This window comes from Paramisgurnus dabryanus, chromosome 2 (genome assembly GCF_030506205.2).
Source record: "Paramisgurnus dabryanus chromosome 2, PD_genome_1.1, whole genome shotgun sequence".
NCBI classification, from domain to species: domain Eukaryota; kingdom Metazoa; phylum Chordata; class Actinopteri; order Cypriniformes; family Cobitidae; genus Paramisgurnus; species Paramisgurnus dabryanus.
The window spans coordinates 34,770,721-34,791,816 of record NC_133338.1 but is presented as its reverse complement, the minus strand read 5'-3'; the positions used below and the strand labels follow the sequence as shown (position 1 = coordinate 34,791,816).

The following is a 21,096-nucleotide window of genomic DNA, read 5'->3' as shown; positions in this document are numbered from 1 at the left end:
GACCTCCTACATGGTTAGTTTGAGGTTTGTTTGTGAAATGCATGAAAGTAAGACAAAATAAGTATTTTTAAGTAACATTATTTCAACAAGCGATGCTGATACACCGACTAATTAGACATGTACAAGTATTGCTTTGTGAAATGTACTGGAAATTAAAGCCTTTTTCTACACAAATTCTCTTTTACAAATCTCATTATGAATGTTTAGCTGTGCCAAAAGGTAACATTAAATTCGAACATAGCAGTATTTATAAAAGGTGCTTTATTATTTTATGTTTACCTCATGATGCAACATTAAATAATAAGTGTGCCATATAGCCTTTTTAATATGCTAATGTGTCACTCCACATATCTGTGATGTTTAACTGTTAATAAAAACATTTTCACGGTTTGATGCTTATTGCCAGATCTGTACACACAAACACTTGTTACAATCCACTTACCCACGTTGCCCCTCAGCTACATCTTATAGCCTCTTCACTTGTTTTTCCTCAGCACCCTGTAACCATTCGATATCAACATCAGGGTGAAACAATATTACTGCTTAGGCTTATGTACTGTATACAAAGAGAACGCACATTTTCTTTTTCTCAGCACATCACCCCTCAGTGTACTGTATGTGTTTACCATTTACTAGTAAATATAGATGAAAAGGATGAGAAGACCTTAAATCATATATACAATATCGACACCAAGTTTGACTTTCAAAGTCTTCAGATCTCTGTCAGGAGGAGCGTCATATGTGTGTGCAAGCATGCCACACTATTGTAGTGCCAACCTGATCTCACAAAGTTCCGTGGGATAGTCACGGAATTTTTTGCGCATTTTTCCGTGGCATTCTCACGGATCTCCGCATTTTTCCGTGGCCCTGCTACGGACTGTCTTTTTCCGTGGCATTCTCACGGATTGGTTACTCAACTGCTTTTTCCTATTTTCAAACCATTTTCGCTTCGGTTTAGGGTTAGATTTGGTGTTTGCGTTAGTATGTCCCTTTAACTATTGGTTTATACTATTTTTTCTGATGTATTATTTTATATTTTCTAAACTTTAAGCAATTGTCGCCTGGCGTTGGGGTTAGAGTTGGGTTTGGGTAGGGATGTCATTTCATTAAATCTAACCCCAAACCGAAGCGAAAATGGTAAGAAATTGAGGAACCAATCCGTGAGAATGCCACGGAAAAAGACAGTCTGTAGCAGGGCCACGGAAAAATGCGGAGATCCGTGAGAATGCCACGGAAAAATTTGCAAAAAAATTCTGTGACTATCCCACGGAAATTCGTGATTGTTGATTGTTCAGATGTGCTGTGAAAAATATAACATGTTTGTAACATAACTTGATACATGGCACAAGGTTAATTTATTTTCTTTCAAGATGAAAGTGATGTTGAAATACGAAGAGGAATAATCAGATCAAATGACACCCGTTTCTGTTTTTGTTTGTTATTTATTTGTTATGGTGACTCTACATATAATTCATGTTGTACATCCTGAATATAAGGATTAGTTTAGTTACCGTTGGCTTGTTGAATGTGCCGCAAGCACTTTTGACAGCGAAACATGCGTCAGCACGAGAAAGTTTTAGCACAAGAAAGTCCATCAGAAACAGATCGAAAATTAAAATGGCTCCCTGCTTAAGCCTCAGATTCAACATCTTCTCAAGGAAAAATTGCTGAGATTTAAGCCTCGGACTCAAACATCTTCTTTCTGCCATCCATACCAGCCTGATCCTCGATTTTCTTACGCCAGTCACCTACAGGTTCCAGCTTGTCCTAAAATAATGTAAAGAGACAGTATTACAATTGACATTAAGGTGTTACACTGTTTCTATACCCTGTGGGTAAAGCCACTGTTCAGTAAAACAAGAAAAATGTTTTAAACATTTAAAAAAATACCTGTATCCAGTTGTTTAATGTTTAGATATACATACATTGAAGTATGACTTAGGTTTTCAGATTATCTATACTAATCTCAATCTGAATTATTATGTATGTTATCAGGTAGAGCATTGCATTAGCAGCGCAAAAAGTTATGAGTTTCACACCATTGAACACATAATGGATAAATGTAATGTCCAGTGATGTGATGAAATACTGAATTTGTGTGTTGCAGTAATGTTCACTCACCTCCTCTTTGACCTCTTTCTTGACCTGTTTGAGGTTGGCTCTCAGATCCATGCACACTTTGTGCTTAGAGCCCAGCAGTGCCTGCAGCATGGCATCAGCTGACATTCGCACTTTCTTCAGAACAGGCTTCTTGAATTTACCTTTAAGGTCCTGAACCTTAATCTTCAAATCCTCAATCTACAGAAACATGCAGTTCCATTAGCTGAAAATCAAACCATTATATAAATAAGAAACGAGAGAACAGAAACCAGGAATGAAGACCTCTTTTTCACCCTTAGCCACTTTGGAAGCCATGTCATATCTCTCCTCATCCACCACATCGATCTTTTGATGGAGCTGTTTGCACAGATCCTGAAAACACAGTTTAACAGCAGACTTTGGTCATCAGGACATTTCATGCGTGTGTCTGCATTGATGTGGTGTCTGTAGGCTACCTGCAATTCCTGCACCGAGTGAGGCAAAGAGAGAGGAGGGCATTTCTCCTCCATATAACGTGTTCTTTCTTCCTGTGCCTGCTTTTTTTCTACCTCCATCATGTCTTTGGCTATAGCCAGGAGCAGACTCTAGAACAAACAATGAACAAAAACAAATGCAACAATGGACAAACATACCTGTTGTGTGAGGATAAACTGAACAGGCTCTTGTGTCTCAGATACCTTTAGTTGATGCCTGCGGCTCGAGGTCATCTTTTTACTGTTGTAATTTTAGAAGAGAGAAGATATATATGAACACTTGTGTTTACTTGTGTTTGATACAAACAAGTTTGATAAAAACAAGACATACTCAGACATGATGACAGGCTTTGTGTGCTGTTCTCTCTTCTGTGGAAATACAGAAAATCAGGTTAGATTTTTTTTATAAACAAATGATAAACAGAGAAAGGGTTTGTAGCAACTGATAATGTTAAAACTGCACTTAATGTAAAAACAAGTATTCATACACTGAGCAAATAATGAATATAAATACAGTATATAAAAGACATAAATTTTATTTTTCAATAAGTGCAAAACTTTTAGTTAGGGAAGAATACTGACTGAATAGTGACTGCATCTGTACACTGTGAAAAGTGAAAGTATTACTTAAACAAATTACTTCAATTGGTAACACTTAAAAAAATAAGGTCTGTCAACTTACATTTTTCACTTAAAGTAAAAAAAAAGTTGAGAGGTGAAAAAACTTGAAATTGATAACACCTAAAAATGTATCTTTTTCAACTTAAATTGTATTTTTTTCCAATTTACAATTAATAAAGTGTTTTAAGGGTCATTAATTCTTTCTAGCTAGTCATATCTTCAGTACACTGTAAAAAGTGAAGAGTTTGATTCACTTTAAAAAATGTTTTAAGATGTATTTTTAAGTGAAAACAGATAGATATATAAGTTTACGTTTTTTTTAGGTGTTACCAATTGAAGTAATTTTTTTTAAGTTGATTCAACTTTTCACTTTGTACAGTGATAAACTGATGCCTAAGAGAATTTGTATGTGTTGGCTAATTTATGAATTATACAAAAACTGTAATTATTATGAAAAAAATAATACCCCATCCCTGTCCTTAAATTCAGTGTCACAGGAGTAAGAGCAAATCATTCAAAAACATACATTCATACAATTATGAATTGCCATTAGATTGGGTTAAAAATTCTGCTGCATAAAAGTTCCTATATAACCTATCCTGGTTAGTGGTTACAGTACTGCCCTCTAGATGTAGAAATTGAAATAACTATTTTGCATTAAGCACACACACCCTTACTTGGTTACAAGCAACTATCAACAGTCTTTACTATAAACACATCTAACTATAGCTGTAAAACATTTCTCACTCACAGCCTCACTTACTTACTCAATTACATTTACTCAGCAATCGCATACAACATGTAAGGAATAACTGACAAAGGTCTGTTGAATTAGGCTATTCAAAAATAATGCACACCCAAGATGGTAATTGTTACCGGAGGACCAGAGTCAATTATTCCACTTATACCACTGTTACTACAAACATTGCTCTGGTGGTTATTTTAAGACATTATTTTGAAAAACAAAAGGTTTTTTAAATCGTATTTCTGAAAATCCATTTCAGTCTGACTGCCCTGATCGCATTTGTGTAGCTTTTCGTTTACGTCATGCTGTCATTGCCATAGAAACAGTTGAACAGTTATGATACACAATATGGACAGAGAGTCTGTCAAGTTGGGTATCTACCAAAATCAGATTTGGACTGAAAGTGTGAACAAGGTCTTAGTCTTGATAGAGAGGCTGCAAATAGCAGGGAATGTTTCACATGGGAACACACTTTGGGCTCTATCATAAACCCAGCAGTGCGCGACGCAAGTGTCTTTTGCTAGTTTCAACCCGGCGCAATGATCATTTTCACATTTAGTGCCACGTTGTTTAAATAGAAAGTGCTTTTGTGCTCAATTTTGTGCCCATAGGCGTTCGTGCCTGAAAACAAGGTGTGTTCAGGCGCATTGTTGGCATGTTTTTTATTTTGAGGCAACTAAAATAGACTACGCCATTGACCAACTAAAACCTGGTCTAAAGTCTTAAGTCAATGGTATACAATAATGTTTTTTGTTATTAAATGAGCGCATTAGTAATATGTGCCTATTAACGGGATGACAACGCGGGTTTGCTTAACACACGTGGATGCGCAGCAGCACAAAAACGCTTTTAAATATAAAAAGTAAAGCATTCAAATGTAAAAGATTATTATTGAGTCTCCTGGACATAAATGAGAACGGATTATGAGACATTAGAAGGCGTAAAGAGCTGCTTCAACTGGAGCCTGGTAAGAAAATAAATGCTTTGCTTTAAACAAATGCATCTATATTTAAATGTTTTTTAAATGCTACCCTACGGATTAATTGTATATGATGACTCTGTACGTGTGGATATGATGACATGAGAACCGTTTTTAAGTAATGCTTAAAAAAAAAAAACATGGCGCTGTCCGAGTGCTGAAACGGCTCTCTGCACGTTTGTAAATTTTTTATCTCTTGTTTGTTACAAATAAAGTATTTTTAGAATACAAACCTTTTCTTGCATATTTGCAGATTATTTAATGAGATTATTTTACTGGTTATAATCTTTCTCCACATTTTCAGTGGAGATTTCAGTTTTTCAGTTTACAAAGTCCGTCATCTAAATAGGGATTAGAAATAGCGCCGGCGCAACTTGCTTTTAAAGGGGAGGAGAGACAAGGCTCTCATTTGGTTTATTGTACGTTACGCCCAAAACACACCCATTACTCATTATGAATAATAGGAACAACCCTTTTCGACTCGTCTTTAAATTAGCAAAAGTGGAATCGAACACGCCCATTTAGGCCGTGTGCTTAAGACAATGGGCCCTATTTTAACGATCTAAGCGCATTGTCTAAAGCGCACAGCGCAACGTCTAAATGGGCGTGTCCGAATCCACTTTTGCTAATTTAACGACGGGAAAAATGGTTTTTGCGCCGAGCGCATGGTCGAAAAGGGTAGGTCCTATTGTAATGGGAGTATTTTGGGCGTAACGCGCAGTAAACCAATGAGAGTCACAGCTCTCATCCCCTTTAAAAGCCAGTTGCTCTGGCGCTATGTCTAATCCCTATTTAGATGACGGACTTTGTAAACTGAAAAACTAAGCGGAGGAAGAAGATCCCCAGTTTAAGATTAATGTTAAATAATTGTGTTGTTTTTCACTTGTATTGAAATTGTTATTTTTTTATTAAAACCTTTAAAACCCGTTTTCTTTTAGTCATGGAAGTAAAAAGCGGGCTTGTAATTGCTTTAAATGTATGGCTATCCAATATCATCAAATATAATTTAGAAGTATGTAAGATAAGGTTTGTACTCTAAAAATACTTTATTTGTAACAAACAGGAGATAAAGAATTTACAAACGGCTCTCCTCATGTTTCAGCACTTTGGACAGCGGTTATTTTTTAGGAAAGAGTTTTTTTAAGGATTACTTAAAAATGTTTCTCATCTCACCATATCCACAGGTACAGAGTCATCATATACAATAAATCCGTAAGATAGCATTTAAAAACATTTAAAAACAGACGCATTTGTTCAAAGCAAAGCATTTATTTACTTACCAGGCTGCAGGTGAAGCAGCTCTTTGCGCCTTCTAACGTCTCATGTTGCATAATTAGTCCTCATTTATGTCCAAGAGACTCAATAATAATCTTTTACATTCAATCCTTTAATCTTTCATATTTAAAAGCATTTTTGTTGTGCTGCGCATTCATGTACCTTGTGATAAGCAAACCCGCGTTGTCCTCCCGTGTATAGGCGCATTTTACTAATGCGCTCTTTAAATAACATAAAACACATTGCGCCATTGACTTTAGACTTTAGACCAGGTTTTTGTTGGTCAATGGCGTAGTCTATTTTAGTTGCCTCAAAATAGCAACGCGCCAACAATGCGCCTGAACACACCTCGTTTTCAGACCAGAACGCCCATGGGCGCAAAAGGGGGCGCAAATGCATTTGCTATTTAAACAACGCGGCGCTAAACGTGAAAATTAGGGTGGAAACTAGCGAAAGACACATGCGTCGCGCATTGCGCTGCATTGCGCCGGGTGTAAGATAGAGCCCAATGTGCTTAGATCGTTTAAATAGGGCCCTTCATGTTGTCGGTTTCAAAGAAGCGAAAAAATCTTCATCATTAGATAAACTGTTGGCCAATTCCTTAGTGTGTTCCAAAGGCTCCAGAATAAATAACATTTAAATTAATCCGACCATCAGTGCAATTCAATTGGTTTGGTAAGAGCAAGGGAAAAAAGAAGGAAGTTATCGCTAAAAAATAAGTACTTTTTAACTGTAAATAAAATTGTAAGGAGTAAAAAGTACTTTTTTTCTTAAAATGTATTTAGTAAAATTATTGATTTTAATTGTACTCCAGTAAAGTAAAAATCTCCAAAAATAATACTTAAGTACAGTAATCAAGTAAAATTACTCAAGTACTTTACACCTCTGGTGACAATTTACAGATCTTTACATTTTATGATGCCAAGGACCCCCAAATATGGTGAACTTTTTGTTAGAGACCCCCTACCTCTAATATATATATATTAATTTATATTTTTAATGTATTAATTTAATTTAAATGGAACATGAAGCTAGAATGGAGAGATAAATGCCAAAAACTATTTTTATACCTCTTGGAGGTCCCCTGGGGGTCCCTGGACCCCAGTTTGAAACCCACTATTGTAGGGTACACTAGTGTAAATATAAAATTAATAAATCTGCATTAGTCAGTAAGACTTGGCTGCTACATGTGTATGCATCGCCCAGGCATTTAGCTGCGTGTGACATAAATGTGAGTGAAGCAGAAAGCTGATCTCTATGTGTAAAATGATACAAAGTAGTGACTTCAGACATCAGAAATGTTATCAAGCAAACAGTAAATCATACACAGATTACACTTATACAACAGATTATAGAAGCAAGCAATAATCAATGTTTTAAGAGTAATAAAAAAAATATTATTTTTCTCAATACTCTTCAAGTCCATACGTCCAGAATTTCTGATGATCTAAAACTAGCTTGTGGTTGCTTTGATGAGGTGAGTAATAGATAGAATAAGGCCTCAGATTTCAGGGTTATTGAAATGTTAGCACATAGTGTTCTCTCAGGACTATCATGCCCAACGAATTAAGTTACATTGACATTAAATTAATACTTCGATGAAAATTTAAACAATTTAAACTTATCACTTAAAACATATACTACAAGTAAATGATAACCAAGGCTCATCCATGTGCCATTGCGGGTTCAATATTAACATCTGGTTACTACAGAGTGACTGTCCATCAACACTCCTCATTTCACAAAACATGCAAGTAAAAGTACACAAAGACATAAAACCTAAAACTGAAAATAAATAAATAAAAAATACTAATGGATCTGTCTAATTATTTTCAATATCTCTTAATAATTCATTTCTTCAAATATATCGATATCTTTAAGGATAATGATTTAAGACATTATTTTGCTTTGAATCACACACTAACTTATAAACCCATGCAGCGCATTTATAATCCATATAGTCCAGAAGCCCAACTAGTTTACATTAAACCAATATACAGAAAAAAATTAAACAGCACAACGTTTCTAAAACAAAAGCCTACAAATACAGTATAGTGTTTAACAGGTTAACCATCCTCTCACCTTTGAGAAAATGAGGGTAACAGTACAGAGCAGGAACTGCAGGCAGCCTCTGTATTGAAAGAGTTTTAATGGTCTTCAATGATGCCTCAGCATAACTCTTTAACTCTTTATAGAATTAGTGACCACAGCAGACCAATGAGCTATCAAGCTGTTGAAAGCTAATCTTTCCCCTCCCAGCTTCACACGTATAAATATCCTTTCCTTTAAGACTGTTATTCTTATTTATGACATATTTACTTAACTTGCTGTCCTAATTGAGTTATTGCACTCTGGACGGCATAAATCTCTGAGTTAATTAGTGGATCTTATTTATTATTAATGTACGTAAATATTATGAATGAATGTTTAAAATACATCACCATTAGAAGATCGAAGATGGGATTTTAATATCTTATTTTATATCAAATTTTAATCAAATCTCCAATTAAAAGTCAATATTATTGGACTTTAATGTAAACTCAACTATTTGTCAGCTATTTTTAGCTATACAGTCTAAATTAGTTTTTATAGCTCCATTAATGTACAGTATTTCAAGAATCATTTCATTTCTCTTTTTCCTAAGCAATTTTGAAAAAAAAAACATCTGCCAAAGATGATCTTTAAAGAACAAACTGAACAATAAAATAGTCCTCGATCTGGTGGGGAGGGGGATAACATGATTTTCTTTTCTTGTGCTTTTAACATATGATATGACATATTGTGAGGACATGAACAAATGTACTGCAAGTAGTTGTAGTCAAAGATAATTGGCTGTGTACAACAAAACCACATTGTATAAACTACAGTAAGTATAATAATCAGTGTTGAAGTACTCAAGACTCGGACACGATATCGAGACCATATTTTAATGGTCTTGGTCTTGTCATGGACTTGTGAGCATTTTGACTCTGTCTTGACTCATACTTTAGGAATACATTAGAAATCTGACTTATTCTTGAGTCCACACGAGACCCTTTAAAAATATATATCACTGTTTCTTTAAACTGATGTAAGATTGACACGAACAGTGGTTGGTGAATTTTTTGAGCGCATCAGACTGGCGCGAGATCAGACCTGAGGAGGTGCAATAAAACGCACCCGTCCAGTGAGATTTGAGCATTAGATAAGCCGTCTGTTACCCAAAATAATAAGACAGTGGGGCTAAAACACAGTGGCACAACACATAATTCCATCAGTAAACGAGTCAGCACAGTATTGTAAATTTAGTCTACATAAATTTCTGTATTATTTATATTTTATTCTTGATTTATATCTTAGAAGAGAAATTATTATGTGGTTGGTGATAATCATTTACACAATACCATAATAACATTTATTTATTAATTAAAATTTTCAACTATACAGTATTGTGCAAAAGTCTTACGTGGACTCGGTCATGACTCAGACTCGACCTTCTCTGGTCTCAGTCTTGACTTGGACTCAACCCTCTCTGGACTCGGTCTTGACTCGGACTCAACCATCTCTGGACTCGGTCTTGACTCAGACTCGAATGAGTTGGTCTCGAATACAAAACTGATAATAATCAATATAATAGTGTGCTTATAAACTGACTTTTTGGCGGCAGATACTCATACAGTGTAAAAGAGAGCAAATGCCCCTCCATAGTTTTTGTCAGTGTGTCAGTGTTAACTGTCCTGTGTGTTTCACATGCTGCTACAGTATTCTCTCTCTAAAATGTGCTGGGTTGTTTTTAACCCAGGGTTGGGTCACTATTGAACAGAACACATGGGTTAAAATGACCCAACTGTGGGGTTATATGTGAATCAACCATGAGTTAAAACAACCCAGCAGTGTGTTCTGTCCAATGGAGTGACCCAACCCTGGGTAAAAACATATTTGAAACACCAATGTAGTGCAGTAATTGCATGAAATCTATGACACAAGCCGAAAATATACCGTACTAGTCATCTTTAGGAGAAACCGTATCCATGCTGTCTGGCTGACCTTTTATTTAAGACTAAGTTTCCGTGTGCTTGAGACTTTGCCTCCAAGAGGCTTCTAATTCCAATGGGGAAATAAGAAGGGGGTCAGTGCTATCATTGATGCGTATGCATGTCAACATACATACTGTAAATGAGTGTGTGTGCTGGCCAATTGCCCCGTTAGTCTAACTCTACAATACCATTTTTACCCATTCGGTAATTTTTTACCCAGTAATAGCAGTATAACAGAAATGCACAAACTTAGTGGATCTAAAGGAGAGTACATTTATACTTAAGCAAACATATTGTTGGCATTTCGAACGAACCAAATTGTACAGTTGTTTAGACAGCATAACAACTGTGTAAGTACCGGCTAGATTTAGAACGCTCCAAGAAGACGTCATCTGAGGCCATTTCCTTCTTATAACCTGCGTGAGACCAGTAAGGAACTTATTTCTGCTTAATGTCACCAGCTCGGCTTGCAGTTGTTGCATACTGAGGTCGTGGAGTGGAGTGCTGACGTCCTGCAGATTTTAGTTCCAATCCAGAAAACATCACATACCTGTAGTTTTCAGGTGATTCTTTAGACCTTGTTCAGGTGTGCTTGATTAGAGCTGGAGCTAAACTCTGCAGCACATCGGCACTTCAGGACCGATGTTGCCTATTTCTGTTCTAGACATATTTTGAATACTGTTTTTCGCTATACTATATAGTACAAAAGTACACAATTTCAGACACGGTGCTAGATTTACATGGTCCCTGCTTTGGTGCTTTGGCCGGTTGCTGCTACGATGTCAATGGCACTGCAGTATTGTGGTGGTCAAGACTGTCCTAAAAACACAAAGTTAGAATTTAAAACTGATTATGCCAAAATAGAAATAAATGAACAGAACATGCTTAAAAGATTAAAGAATAGACCATATAAAAGAATACTTGAAGTAAACACTCCTCTTCAGTTTGCATCAGACATGGTCTGCTGCAGTTTAAAATCCTGCACCGGTTGCACCTATCCAAACAAAGACTGTCCAAGATGTTTCTGTGAGTGGACGCCTCTTGTGGCTACGCCCCTGCTTCATTGTCACATACATTTTGGAACTGTCCTCACATCACCCTATTGGTCTAAAATAAATGAGACTTTATGAGCAATTTTTAATGTTAAGACTCCCACCAGATCCAGTAAAGTCATTATTTGGTGTTGTACCTGCAGATAAACATTTGAACAGCTCACAAATTAATGTATTGTGTTTTGCGATGTTGCTAGCCAGACGCCTAATTTTGCTAAACTGGAAAAATAAAATTCCTCCTACTCATTAAAACCTTTTTTGAGATGTAATGAAACATTTACAATTGTAAAAAATTAAGTATTCTTTAAGGAAAAATTAACAAACATTTTACTCAATTTGGCAACCTTTTATTAATTATTATAACAAGTAAACTTGGTCGACCCTCTTAATGCCTGATTTGATATATTTTTACTTAATATTTCAAGTGTGTGCATTATTTTTTTTTTTACAAGCATACATATATAAATTGTATAAATGTAAGTGATTTGTATTTAACTGTTGGAAAATGGTAATGAAAATAACTTTATTTGAAAGTGTTTTTTAGGTTCACATAAGGTGAACAGAACTGTCAGCCATCTTGGATGTGACATCATATGATCTCATTGAGGTTGTGTTGATCAATCTGCCCGAATTCATAGACTGGGAAAAAAATCAGTTTTTCTGAAAAGCAGCATACAATGGTATGGACATACATGTCTCCAGGAATCCTGTAGAAGTCAACCAATCGGATGACGACTTCAAAACTCATGAAGTGTTTTCAATTTTGTGTGCCATGTGCAACATTTAGCCAACTGTTTGTGGCGTAATGTCTATGTTTGAGGGAATGATGTCTATGTCTGAGGTAATGATCCAACTGTCATCTATGATTTCTTCAACTCAGCTTTATCGGACCGGGTGACGGACATTCTGCTGATTCCATGTTCTGCTTAATCACCATGGGTTAGTGTAACTCTAACCCTAACCGTACTTAACATCTAATTTCATCAAATGTCACCATCAGCAGCTGCCAACAGTTAGAGCAGTCACATAGCTTCAAGTTCAAAATAAAGAGGTTGTAGATTGTAGACCAAAGTTGTATATCCCACCGAATTTATGCTGAAAATAGTGAAATCCCAGCAAACACAGAACGTTCCCCTAACGTTAGTTTTTGGTTATCTTTTGGTAATTTTTTTGGGAACCAAAAATAAAGTTTTTTTCTTCTTTATTTTTTGGAACCATAAAATAACGTTCCCATAACGCTACAGAGTGGTTATTTTTAAATAACCTAAAATAACTTATACAGAACATTCTTTAATGTTTTTTTTTTTTTTTAGTGAAAATGAAGTGAAAGCATAATTAAACCCATTATTCCTTTAGTGTGCACGTCCGATGCTCCTCTGCACACACTTAGCCCGCGGGTGTTGCAAGATGTACGATAATTATCGTATTTGTACCATAATTTTGACCTTTGTACAATGTACGTTGATAAGGACTCTCTCTCTTTCACAAGTTAGTGTGAAATGTAGTTTGCCCAAATTACCAGCTACACACAAATACAGTAGTTTAAATTCATATGAACATTTAAGCATGAATTTAAATTTAAATTAATTACCGTGGGTAAATACATGTTTGAACCAAACTAAACTTAAAAGGTAGTTAAGTTAATTAGAAACACCATGACAACTTCATGTGTATGTGAAACCAACTCTACAGCCAGCTACACACAAATATAAGTTCCAGTTAAAGTATTAGCATGAATCTAATTTAAGTAATTTCAAATAAATTAAATCAAATCAAATGAAACAATACAATTAATAATAAAAAAACTATTTAACACTATTAATTGTGTGTACCTGGTATTTATCACGTTGTGGGGACCCATTGTCCCCATAAAGTTAGGAATACCAGTATTTTTGTGACCTTGTGAGGACATTTTGAGGTCAAACAAGATGATCTTTCTTGAAAATGTGAAGTAGCAGAAAGTTTTCTGTGATGGTTGGGGTTAGGGTTTGGGCTAGGGGAAGGGAATAGAATATACAGTTTGTACAGTATAAAAACCATTACGTCTATGGAATGCCCCCACAAAACATGGAAACCAGTGTGTGTGTGTTTGTGTGTGTGTGTGTGTGTGTGTGCGTGTGTATGTGTGTGTGTGTGTGTGTGTGTGTGTGTGTGTGTGTGTGTGTGTGTGTGTGTGTGTGTTTGTGTGTGTGTGTGTGTGTGTGTGTGTGTGTGCGTGCGTGCATGCGTGCGTGCGTGCGCATGAGAAAGTGTTCCTATTCAGGATTGTCATCAAAAGGAAGTACTGCTTACCAGCATCTCTTTTCTTCTCAGGTCCTCTTTAGACATAAATATATCAGCAGCCCACAGTTCTATAAAAGAAAATAAATATATTATATTAGTGCAACCAAACGCAACAACCAGACATTTTGATGCTAGGAAACCGTTTTAATAAACTTTCTGAGTTGCTACCACGTCATAACCAATGGGGAATAACACCACTTCTGTTGCCCAAATGCGCGTGCAGGCTATTTGATCATGTGAGTTGTAAAAGGGTCTATAATAAAGCAATTAAAAGCATACAGATAAACTTCAAAGCAGACAGATAGATAGACAATTAGAAGATGAAACTTTTAGGGTGAACTGCTTCTTGTTTCTTCCTCAAGTTGCTTTGGATGAAAGTCTCTGCTAAATGCTTAAATAGAATGAAAAATAGCTTAGAACTTAAAGACCTACTTTTCTTTTAGGCACTTGAAAGCAAATGAGATATGTTCTGAGTATGTACTTTTTCATGTACTTAAAATATATTAGGAATGTCCCCATTATTATTTACCAATAAAAATAAGTAAAATCAATACAAAGGATAGAGAAGTGAGTAAACATCAATACAATATGTCTAGCGTCTTCACAATTGCTGTCATAATTTATCCACCTATGAGAAATTCAGCTTTGCAGATATAATTGTTAAAATTTGTCAAGTATTGATTATGTAGTTAAATAACACACAAACACACGAAAGCAAGCAAACAAGTTAACATAAAATTAAAATTAAATTAAATGGTGGCCCTGGTGTAATGTCACTAACCTGTATGTCACCTCCTCCTGTCCTGTCAGCATCCTCATGTCCCACCTCTTTACTTGAAGCAAACACAGCAAATGATTACTAGGAAAGTTATTCCACACAATGTCATTTATTCCACATATTTGTTTTTTTTTCCATTTTCCTTTGTATTCAACATTGCAATCAAAGTAACTAAAGTAATGCTAAGCTACGGTCAGTTCTTAATTATCAATAAAACCACTGTCCAGCTCATTGTATTTATTAGCTTTCCCTGAAATCACAATATGTGACTATTTAGCCATATAGAGTTATCTTTTAATATTTTAATGCTAAGATGCCAACATGAGCCTCAACATTCAATTTACCTTTATGTTTTATATATACTTATATATACAGATTATATAATGGAAAACACACCCCATAATCCTTCATTCATTCCACTCTAAAGCCTCTTGATGAGCACAGACCTGACATTGACAAACTTTCACCAAAAAGAAAATTAAATATATTTTAAAACATTACAAAAATACATTTTCAAATATTATTAAAAACTTGTTCTAACATCAGGAAGATCAGGTAACCAGGTTAATTAATAATATTCTCACAATTGAAAACAGCTAATTTAATGGTTCTTATCTTGTCACACAGACAACAACAACACATTTCATGACATGAATCACGTAAATGTTTGCATTCCCTGTATACTTTTGTTAGACATTTAAACTTTCAATCATAAAAATGTAAAGTTAATATGTTTAAGTTAAGGTACTTAATCTTACATCCTGCCTTGCAATCTGTGTCTGTTATGATTGACACTAGTGTTGCCAGATTGGAAATGTCCAAGGATTGTACCAAAAGCTCAAAATTATGGTATTTGGAACAAAATTTTCAAGTCAAATGTGCAGAACATAATATAACCATTTATCTAGACAAACAACTTTTAAAAGCATGCACATTTTCTCAGTAAATAAATACCTAGGTGTACCTTAGTGAGAGGGTCAAAACAACTGACTGCAAACAACTGATCTAATAGCGCCGGGGCAGAAACAATGTAACTATCACAATGTTTTTTGTTTAATTAACGCTTTGTTCTAAACTTTTGTTTGTTTACTAATTATAAAATTGCTTGTAATGTAAGTTGTTGGTGTTGGATTCATGCCAATAATGTATTTGAACAAACTAGAATTTTTATTTATCGCTGGTAGTTTATACTAGAATAGTTTTAACACATACGAACGTGCCTGTTGTGGTGTTTTTGACTTGTGTGTGATTGATAAATAAAAAGGGAAACATTTCAGAATTTTTTTTTTCTTGTGATTTATTTATTAATATAATTTAGGCAAGATTAGGCTGGGTTATTGCTCAGTTTTAGAGGTCCTCGTTAAATGCTGGTTTTGATATGGTTAAACTATGGTTGAAAATTGGTACAGATGTTGGAACCTGTTCTGGCCCAGGTCTGGTCTGGTTATGGGCCCATGTTTTTAATGCAGATCTGGGCCACTGTAGGGCCGTCATTCTTTGTTGTATGTGTGCAGAGGAAAAACTGGTTGTGTGGGCTGGAGCTGGGTCAGAACAAAATTGCTATGTAGGAGGTTGTTTACTACAGTGGTCCTCAAACTGGGGGCCGCGAGATGGTGCCTGGGAGGCCCCAGTTTTATGACATTTTATGAAATACATGAATTTATCATGAATTCTGTGTAATTTAGCCTAAAAATAAGGCTACTAACCAACAACACTACTTTGTATAATTTAATGTTTTGTTTAATTAAAATGTTAAGTTTGAGAACTGTTTTTGTCATAAATTTTCTTTGGGGGGACCAAGAAGAAATGCACCATACACAAGGGGGCCACATGCTGAAAAAGTTTGAGAACCACTGGTTTACTATATAAATATAGCTGCATGCAGCGATTCCGGGGCCAAGCCCCTTATGGCCATTTTTGACATTTGAATTTCAACTTTTTAAATATTGCACAATTCCCATAGTTAGATGTCACAAGGTGACGATCTTTTCGGGGCGGAACCAAAAGTTGGGAAAGTTTGGTTCCGCCCAGACCGGAGAAAAGAAACACCGGACATCCGGCAGTCTCGCGAAGGCTGTAATCAGCCGATTAAGCACAGCTGTGTATAGTTAAAAAGATCGCCGGGTGATTGGACAAGTGGAGTACACGGAGGAGTATTTTAAGAGCAATTAAATCACAGTTCGGGAGTTCGGAAACGAGAGGGGATCGACGCGGGGAAAGCTCCTCTGCCTAGGGCAGGAAAAGTAAACACGCACCTTTTGAAGAGCCCGCAGGCTCTGTTGATCCGGGCTGCGCTTGGAGCGCGCGGAGAGAAGACAGGAGCTGCCTGGGGCGAAAGAAAGGCGATACGTGGAAGGAGAAAAGGAGCACCCCGAAGAGAGAGTGTGCTGCCCAGAGCGTAGTGTTTCTCAGTGGATGTTACCGTAGAGGAAACCCTGTGGGTAGAAGAAAACAACGGTGATTGTGACACGCTTGGAGTAACCAAGGAGGAAGGAAACGAAGCAGTTTGTAAACTAATCATCGAGAGGATCGCTGTGAGTATTGGCTCTGGATAACTGAAGCATAACTACTAACCTGTGTATTATCGAACGCCTCCAGGAAGGCGGCCCTACCCCTGACTTAGCGTGGTAGGTGGGCCGCAGGAATAAGTGGATTCAGCAGCCATAGCAACAGAACTAAAAAGCTCCGGCCGTGGTACCATCGCCCCCATTTGACCTTAGCGAAGAGGAGGACGTCGGGCGTCTCGTGTGTACACTTGTAGTGTGGGGGGGTGAGTCCATGTCATTTGAAAACTTTTCACGTTGAAGTGGTGCTGTGTATTTGCTGTGGGTTGCTGTGCAAGTGCTGTGTGTCTTGTCAGACGTACCCCGCATCACCCCTTCCACTAAGGAGAGACGGAGAGGCTGACGGTTGTGAGCAACATCAATTATTGTACGCTGTGTGCGATTCAAGTATAAAGTGACGGTGCGGGTATTTGGAAGTCGCCCGTCTGGTGTGTCGACAGTTGCAGAGTGTGGCGGTGAAGATTGGGAAGCTGGCAGTGCGTGTGTGAGTACAACCCCGAACCTGTATATTGCTACTTTACCTGTGTGTTCTATCTTGTGGCAGAGTGAGAGGCGAAGGAGTTCCGCCGCCCCGTGGTCTCTACAAAGGGGCGCCCCTGTCCGGTATTCGATCGGCCTACGGGCATTGAGGATAGGGCAGCGCTCGGCCCGGTGAGACGGTGTGACGCTCGCCCCCTGCTGACCAGCGCATCCGCCGAGAGGGTTTTTGCCCCCGGTGCTCCCTAGGAAAACCATCGTCGTTCGCCTTTCTGTGCAGGCCAGCTGTCGTAAGCCCGCCCCTGTACATTGTCGACCAGAACGCCGTAGAACGAACTGTGGACAGTCACCCATGCCCGAGCTGTAAACAGCAGAGAGGTGAGAAGTATCCAAGCGCACTAACTGTGTTGTTGTGTCCAAGCTGCCTGTAAAGGAAGAGAGAACGAGATTGAACGTCAGTAGAACGAACTGTGGACAGTCACATATGCCCGAGCTGTAAACAGCAGAGAGGTGAGAAGTATCCAAGCGCACTAACTGTGTTGTTGTTTCCAAGCTGCCTGTAAAGGAAGAGAGAACGAGATTGAACGTCAGTAGAACGAACTGTGGACAGTCACATATGCCCGAGCTGTAAACAGCAGAGAGGTGAGAAGTATCCAAGTCGCACTAACTGTGTTGTTGTGTCCAAGCTGCCTGTAAAGGAAAGGAGAACGAGAGTGAATAATTGGAGAACAGACTGTGTAACGTGATACCTACCCAGAGAGCTGTAAACAGCAGAGCCGGTGAGAAATACTCGAAGTCCAAATAACAGTGTTTTTGTGTCCTAGTGGCCACCTGTAGAGAGAAAGGAAAACGAGTAATGCACGCCAAGAGAATGGACTGTGTGGAGATCCAGTTGGTGGTGGAGGAGAGCCTAGAGTGGCCATTATTTTAAGTTCCCCTTTTTCCCTTCCCTATTTATCCTTTTAATTAAATTAAATAAAGTACATTTTTAATTTATGCTTACCTTGTGTGTCTGGTCACTGGGGTGGCTTTGGGAATCTCCTCGAGGTGGAGAAAGGGGCGTGACCTTATTTACATCAGGGTCCACCCCTACCTGTGACATAAACACTTGCTACACAGTGAATTACTAGAAAACCTTCAAAGCTTTAGCCATTTGAATACAGCATGCCACTTGTACACAGATATCTGTTTGAGTTGTTAAAGGTATAACTGCAGGAATTAACTCCAAATTACAGAACACTGCACAGTCATCTAAAGTTGTACCAGATGGAAAGCAAACCCAGAAAAACGCTCCTTACACGGGAAACAACCTCAGAACTATTTTGGGTCAATATCGATACTCGTTCACCACTCGAATTCGGTCACCACTCGCAAATTGCAAAATGCAGATTGCAGTGCTGTGGTTGCATAGTGCAGATTAAGGGTTGGTGCTATCCCCTTCTGACATCACAAGGGGAGCCAAATGTCAATTACCTATTTTCCACATGCTTGCAGAGAGTGGTTTATCCAAACTAAGTTACTGGGTTGATCTTTTTCACATTTTCTAGGTTGATAGATGCACTGGGGACCCAATTATACAGAAGACCTGTAGTTAACATTGTATTTATTACACATTTTACACAGTAACGTTAGCTCAGTGTAGTTTTTGATTCGCTTCAGCTATGATTTGAACTTGGGTAATCTACTTGGTTATTTCTGATAACAAGTAAAATAAACTACTCTAAAAGTACTCTGTTGTTATTGATTCTTTACAGAGTTTACTGGAAGTTGTGTTTGTGCCACTCGGTCAGCACTCAAATTGGATCACTCGGTCACCACTCAAATTCGGTCGCCACTCGAATTCGGTTGCCACTCGAATTCTGTTGCCACTCGGTCGCCACTCGAATTCGGTTGCCACTCGGTCGCCACTCGAATTCGGTTGCCACTCGGTCGCCACTCGAATTTGGTCACCACTCACACATTTTGTCACCACTCAAATTCAGTCGCCACTTGAATTCAGTCGCCACTCAAATTTGGTTGCCACTCGGTCGCCAGATTTGGCATGAGCCAAGGAATCCATAGACACCAAGATCATTAGTAGTTTTGGGCAAAAATAGCCTTTTTTCATATCTCATGACCCATGGTGGCGCTGTCCTCAAATTTGTCATGGACCCCCAGTTCATGGTCCACATGAAGCGTACCACGTTTCATTTCAATTGATCAAAGAATTACCAAGATACAGAATATCAAAATTCTGTTTAGTTATTTCTGCCACTTCTTTCACTTCTGTAGCAAAATATGCGAGTGGCAAAATATGCGATTTGCAAAATATGCGAGTGGCAAAGTTGCGAAAGGCAAAATATGCGCATATTTTTCCATTCGCATATTTTGCCACTCTCATATTTTGCTACACAATTTTTAGCCACTAGCATATTTTGGCACATGCAAAAATTGGCCACTTCTGTTGCAATTTTAGCAAAATATGCCAGTGGCAAAATTGGCGAGTGGCGAAAATATGCGAGTGGCAAAGTTGCGAAAGGCAAAATATGCGCATATTTTTCCATTCGCATATTTTGGCACTCACATATTTTGCCACACAATTTTTGCCACTCGCATATTTTGCCACTCGCAAAATTTTGCCACATCTGTAGAAACTTTATCAAAATATGTGAGTGGCAAAATTGCCGAGTGGCGAGTGGGGGAACATTTGCGTAGCAAAATTTGTGAGTGGCAAAATATGCGAGTTGCAAACATGGTAAAATATGTGCGAGTAGCAAAATTTACGAGTGGCAAAATTGGCGAGTAGGGGAATATTTGCTAATGTCAAAATATGCGAGTGGCAAAATATGCGAGTAGCAAAATATGCTAGTGGGGGAAAATTGCGAGTGGCAAAATTTGCGAGTAGGGGAAAATTTGCTAATGTCAAATTATGCGAGTGGCAAAATATGCGAGTAGCAAAATATGCGAGTGGCAAAATATGCGATTTGCAAAATATGCGAGTGGCAAAGTTGCGAAAGGCAAAATATGCGCATATTTTTCCATTCGCATATTTTGCCACTCGATTATTTTGCCACACAATTTTTAGCCACTAGAAAATTTTGCCACTTCTGTATCAATTTTAGCAAAATATGCGAGTGGCAAAATTGGCGAGTGGCGAAAAATGTGCGAATGGCAAAATATGCGCATATTTTTAGCAAAATATGCAAGTGTCAAAATTGGCGAGTGGGGGAAAATTTGCGAATTACAAAATATGCGAGTGGCAAAATTAGCGAATGGCAAAATATGCGCATAATTTTGGCAAAATATGCGAGTGGCAAAAGTTTCAAAATATGCGAGTGGCAAAATTGGCGAGTGAGGGAAAATTAGCGAATGACAAAATATGCCAGTGGCAAAATTTGCGAATGGCAAAATATGCGCATAATTTTGGCAAAATATGCGAGTGGCAAAATTTGCTAGTGGCAAAAGTGGCAAAATATGCGAGTGGCAAAATTGGCGAGTGGCAAAATATGCGAGTGGGGGAAATTTGCGAGTGGCAAAATATGCGAGTGGCAAAAGTGGCAAAATATGCGAGTAGCAAAATATGCAAATGGGAAAATATGTGAGTGGCAACATTTGCAAGTGACAAAATATGTAAATGGCAAAATTTTCAAAAACTCAGAGTGGCAAAATTTATGAGTTGCAAAATATGCGAGTGGCATAATCTGCTAGTGGCAAAATTTGTTAATGGAAAAATTTGTGAGTGGCAAAATTTGAG

General features: G+C 37.7%; 1 protein-coding gene and 2 long non-coding RNA genes across 3 annotated transcripts; all 3 read right to left on the bottom strand.

The window, feature by feature from the left end:
• Positions 1 to 1,422: 1,422 nt before the first annotated feature.
• LOC135778837 (troponin I, fast skeletal muscle-like) lies at positions 1,423 to 8,414 on the bottom strand. Its single transcript, XM_065289444.1, has 7 exons — positions 8,276 to 8,414; positions 2,905 to 2,942; positions 2,778 to 2,814; positions 2,556 to 2,684; positions 2,383 to 2,472; positions 2,122 to 2,298; positions 1,423 to 1,767 (listed from the first exon to the last, which is right to left on the bottom strand). The coding sequence occupies exons 2-7, from the start codon at positions 2,910 to 2,912 to the stop codon at positions 1,675 to 1,677; spliced, it is 534 nt and encodes a 177-aa protein (XP_065145516.1). The 5' UTR covers positions 2,913 to 2,942; positions 8,276 to 8,414; the 3' UTR covers positions 1,423 to 1,674.
• Positions 8,415 to 9,369: 955 nt separating this feature from the next.
• LOC135778839 (uncharacterized) lies at positions 9,370 to 11,408 on the bottom strand. The gene is made up of 3 exons (XR_010544641.2): positions 11,116 to 11,408; positions 10,950 to 11,028; positions 9,370 to 9,787 (listed from the first exon to the last, which is right to left on the bottom strand). It is a non-coding gene; the product is annotated as an uncharacterized lncRNA (long non-coding RNA).
• A 2,154-nt stretch (positions 11,409 to 13,562) lies between these two features.
• Positions 13,563 to 18,410, bottom strand: LOC135778944 (uncharacterized). The gene is made up of 3 exons (XR_010544664.2): positions 16,578 to 18,410; positions 14,326 to 14,377; positions 13,563 to 13,612 (listed from the first exon to the last, which is right to left on the bottom strand). It is a non-coding gene; the product is annotated as an uncharacterized lncRNA (long non-coding RNA).
• Between the last annotated feature and the right edge of the window lie 2,686 nt (positions 18,411 to 21,096).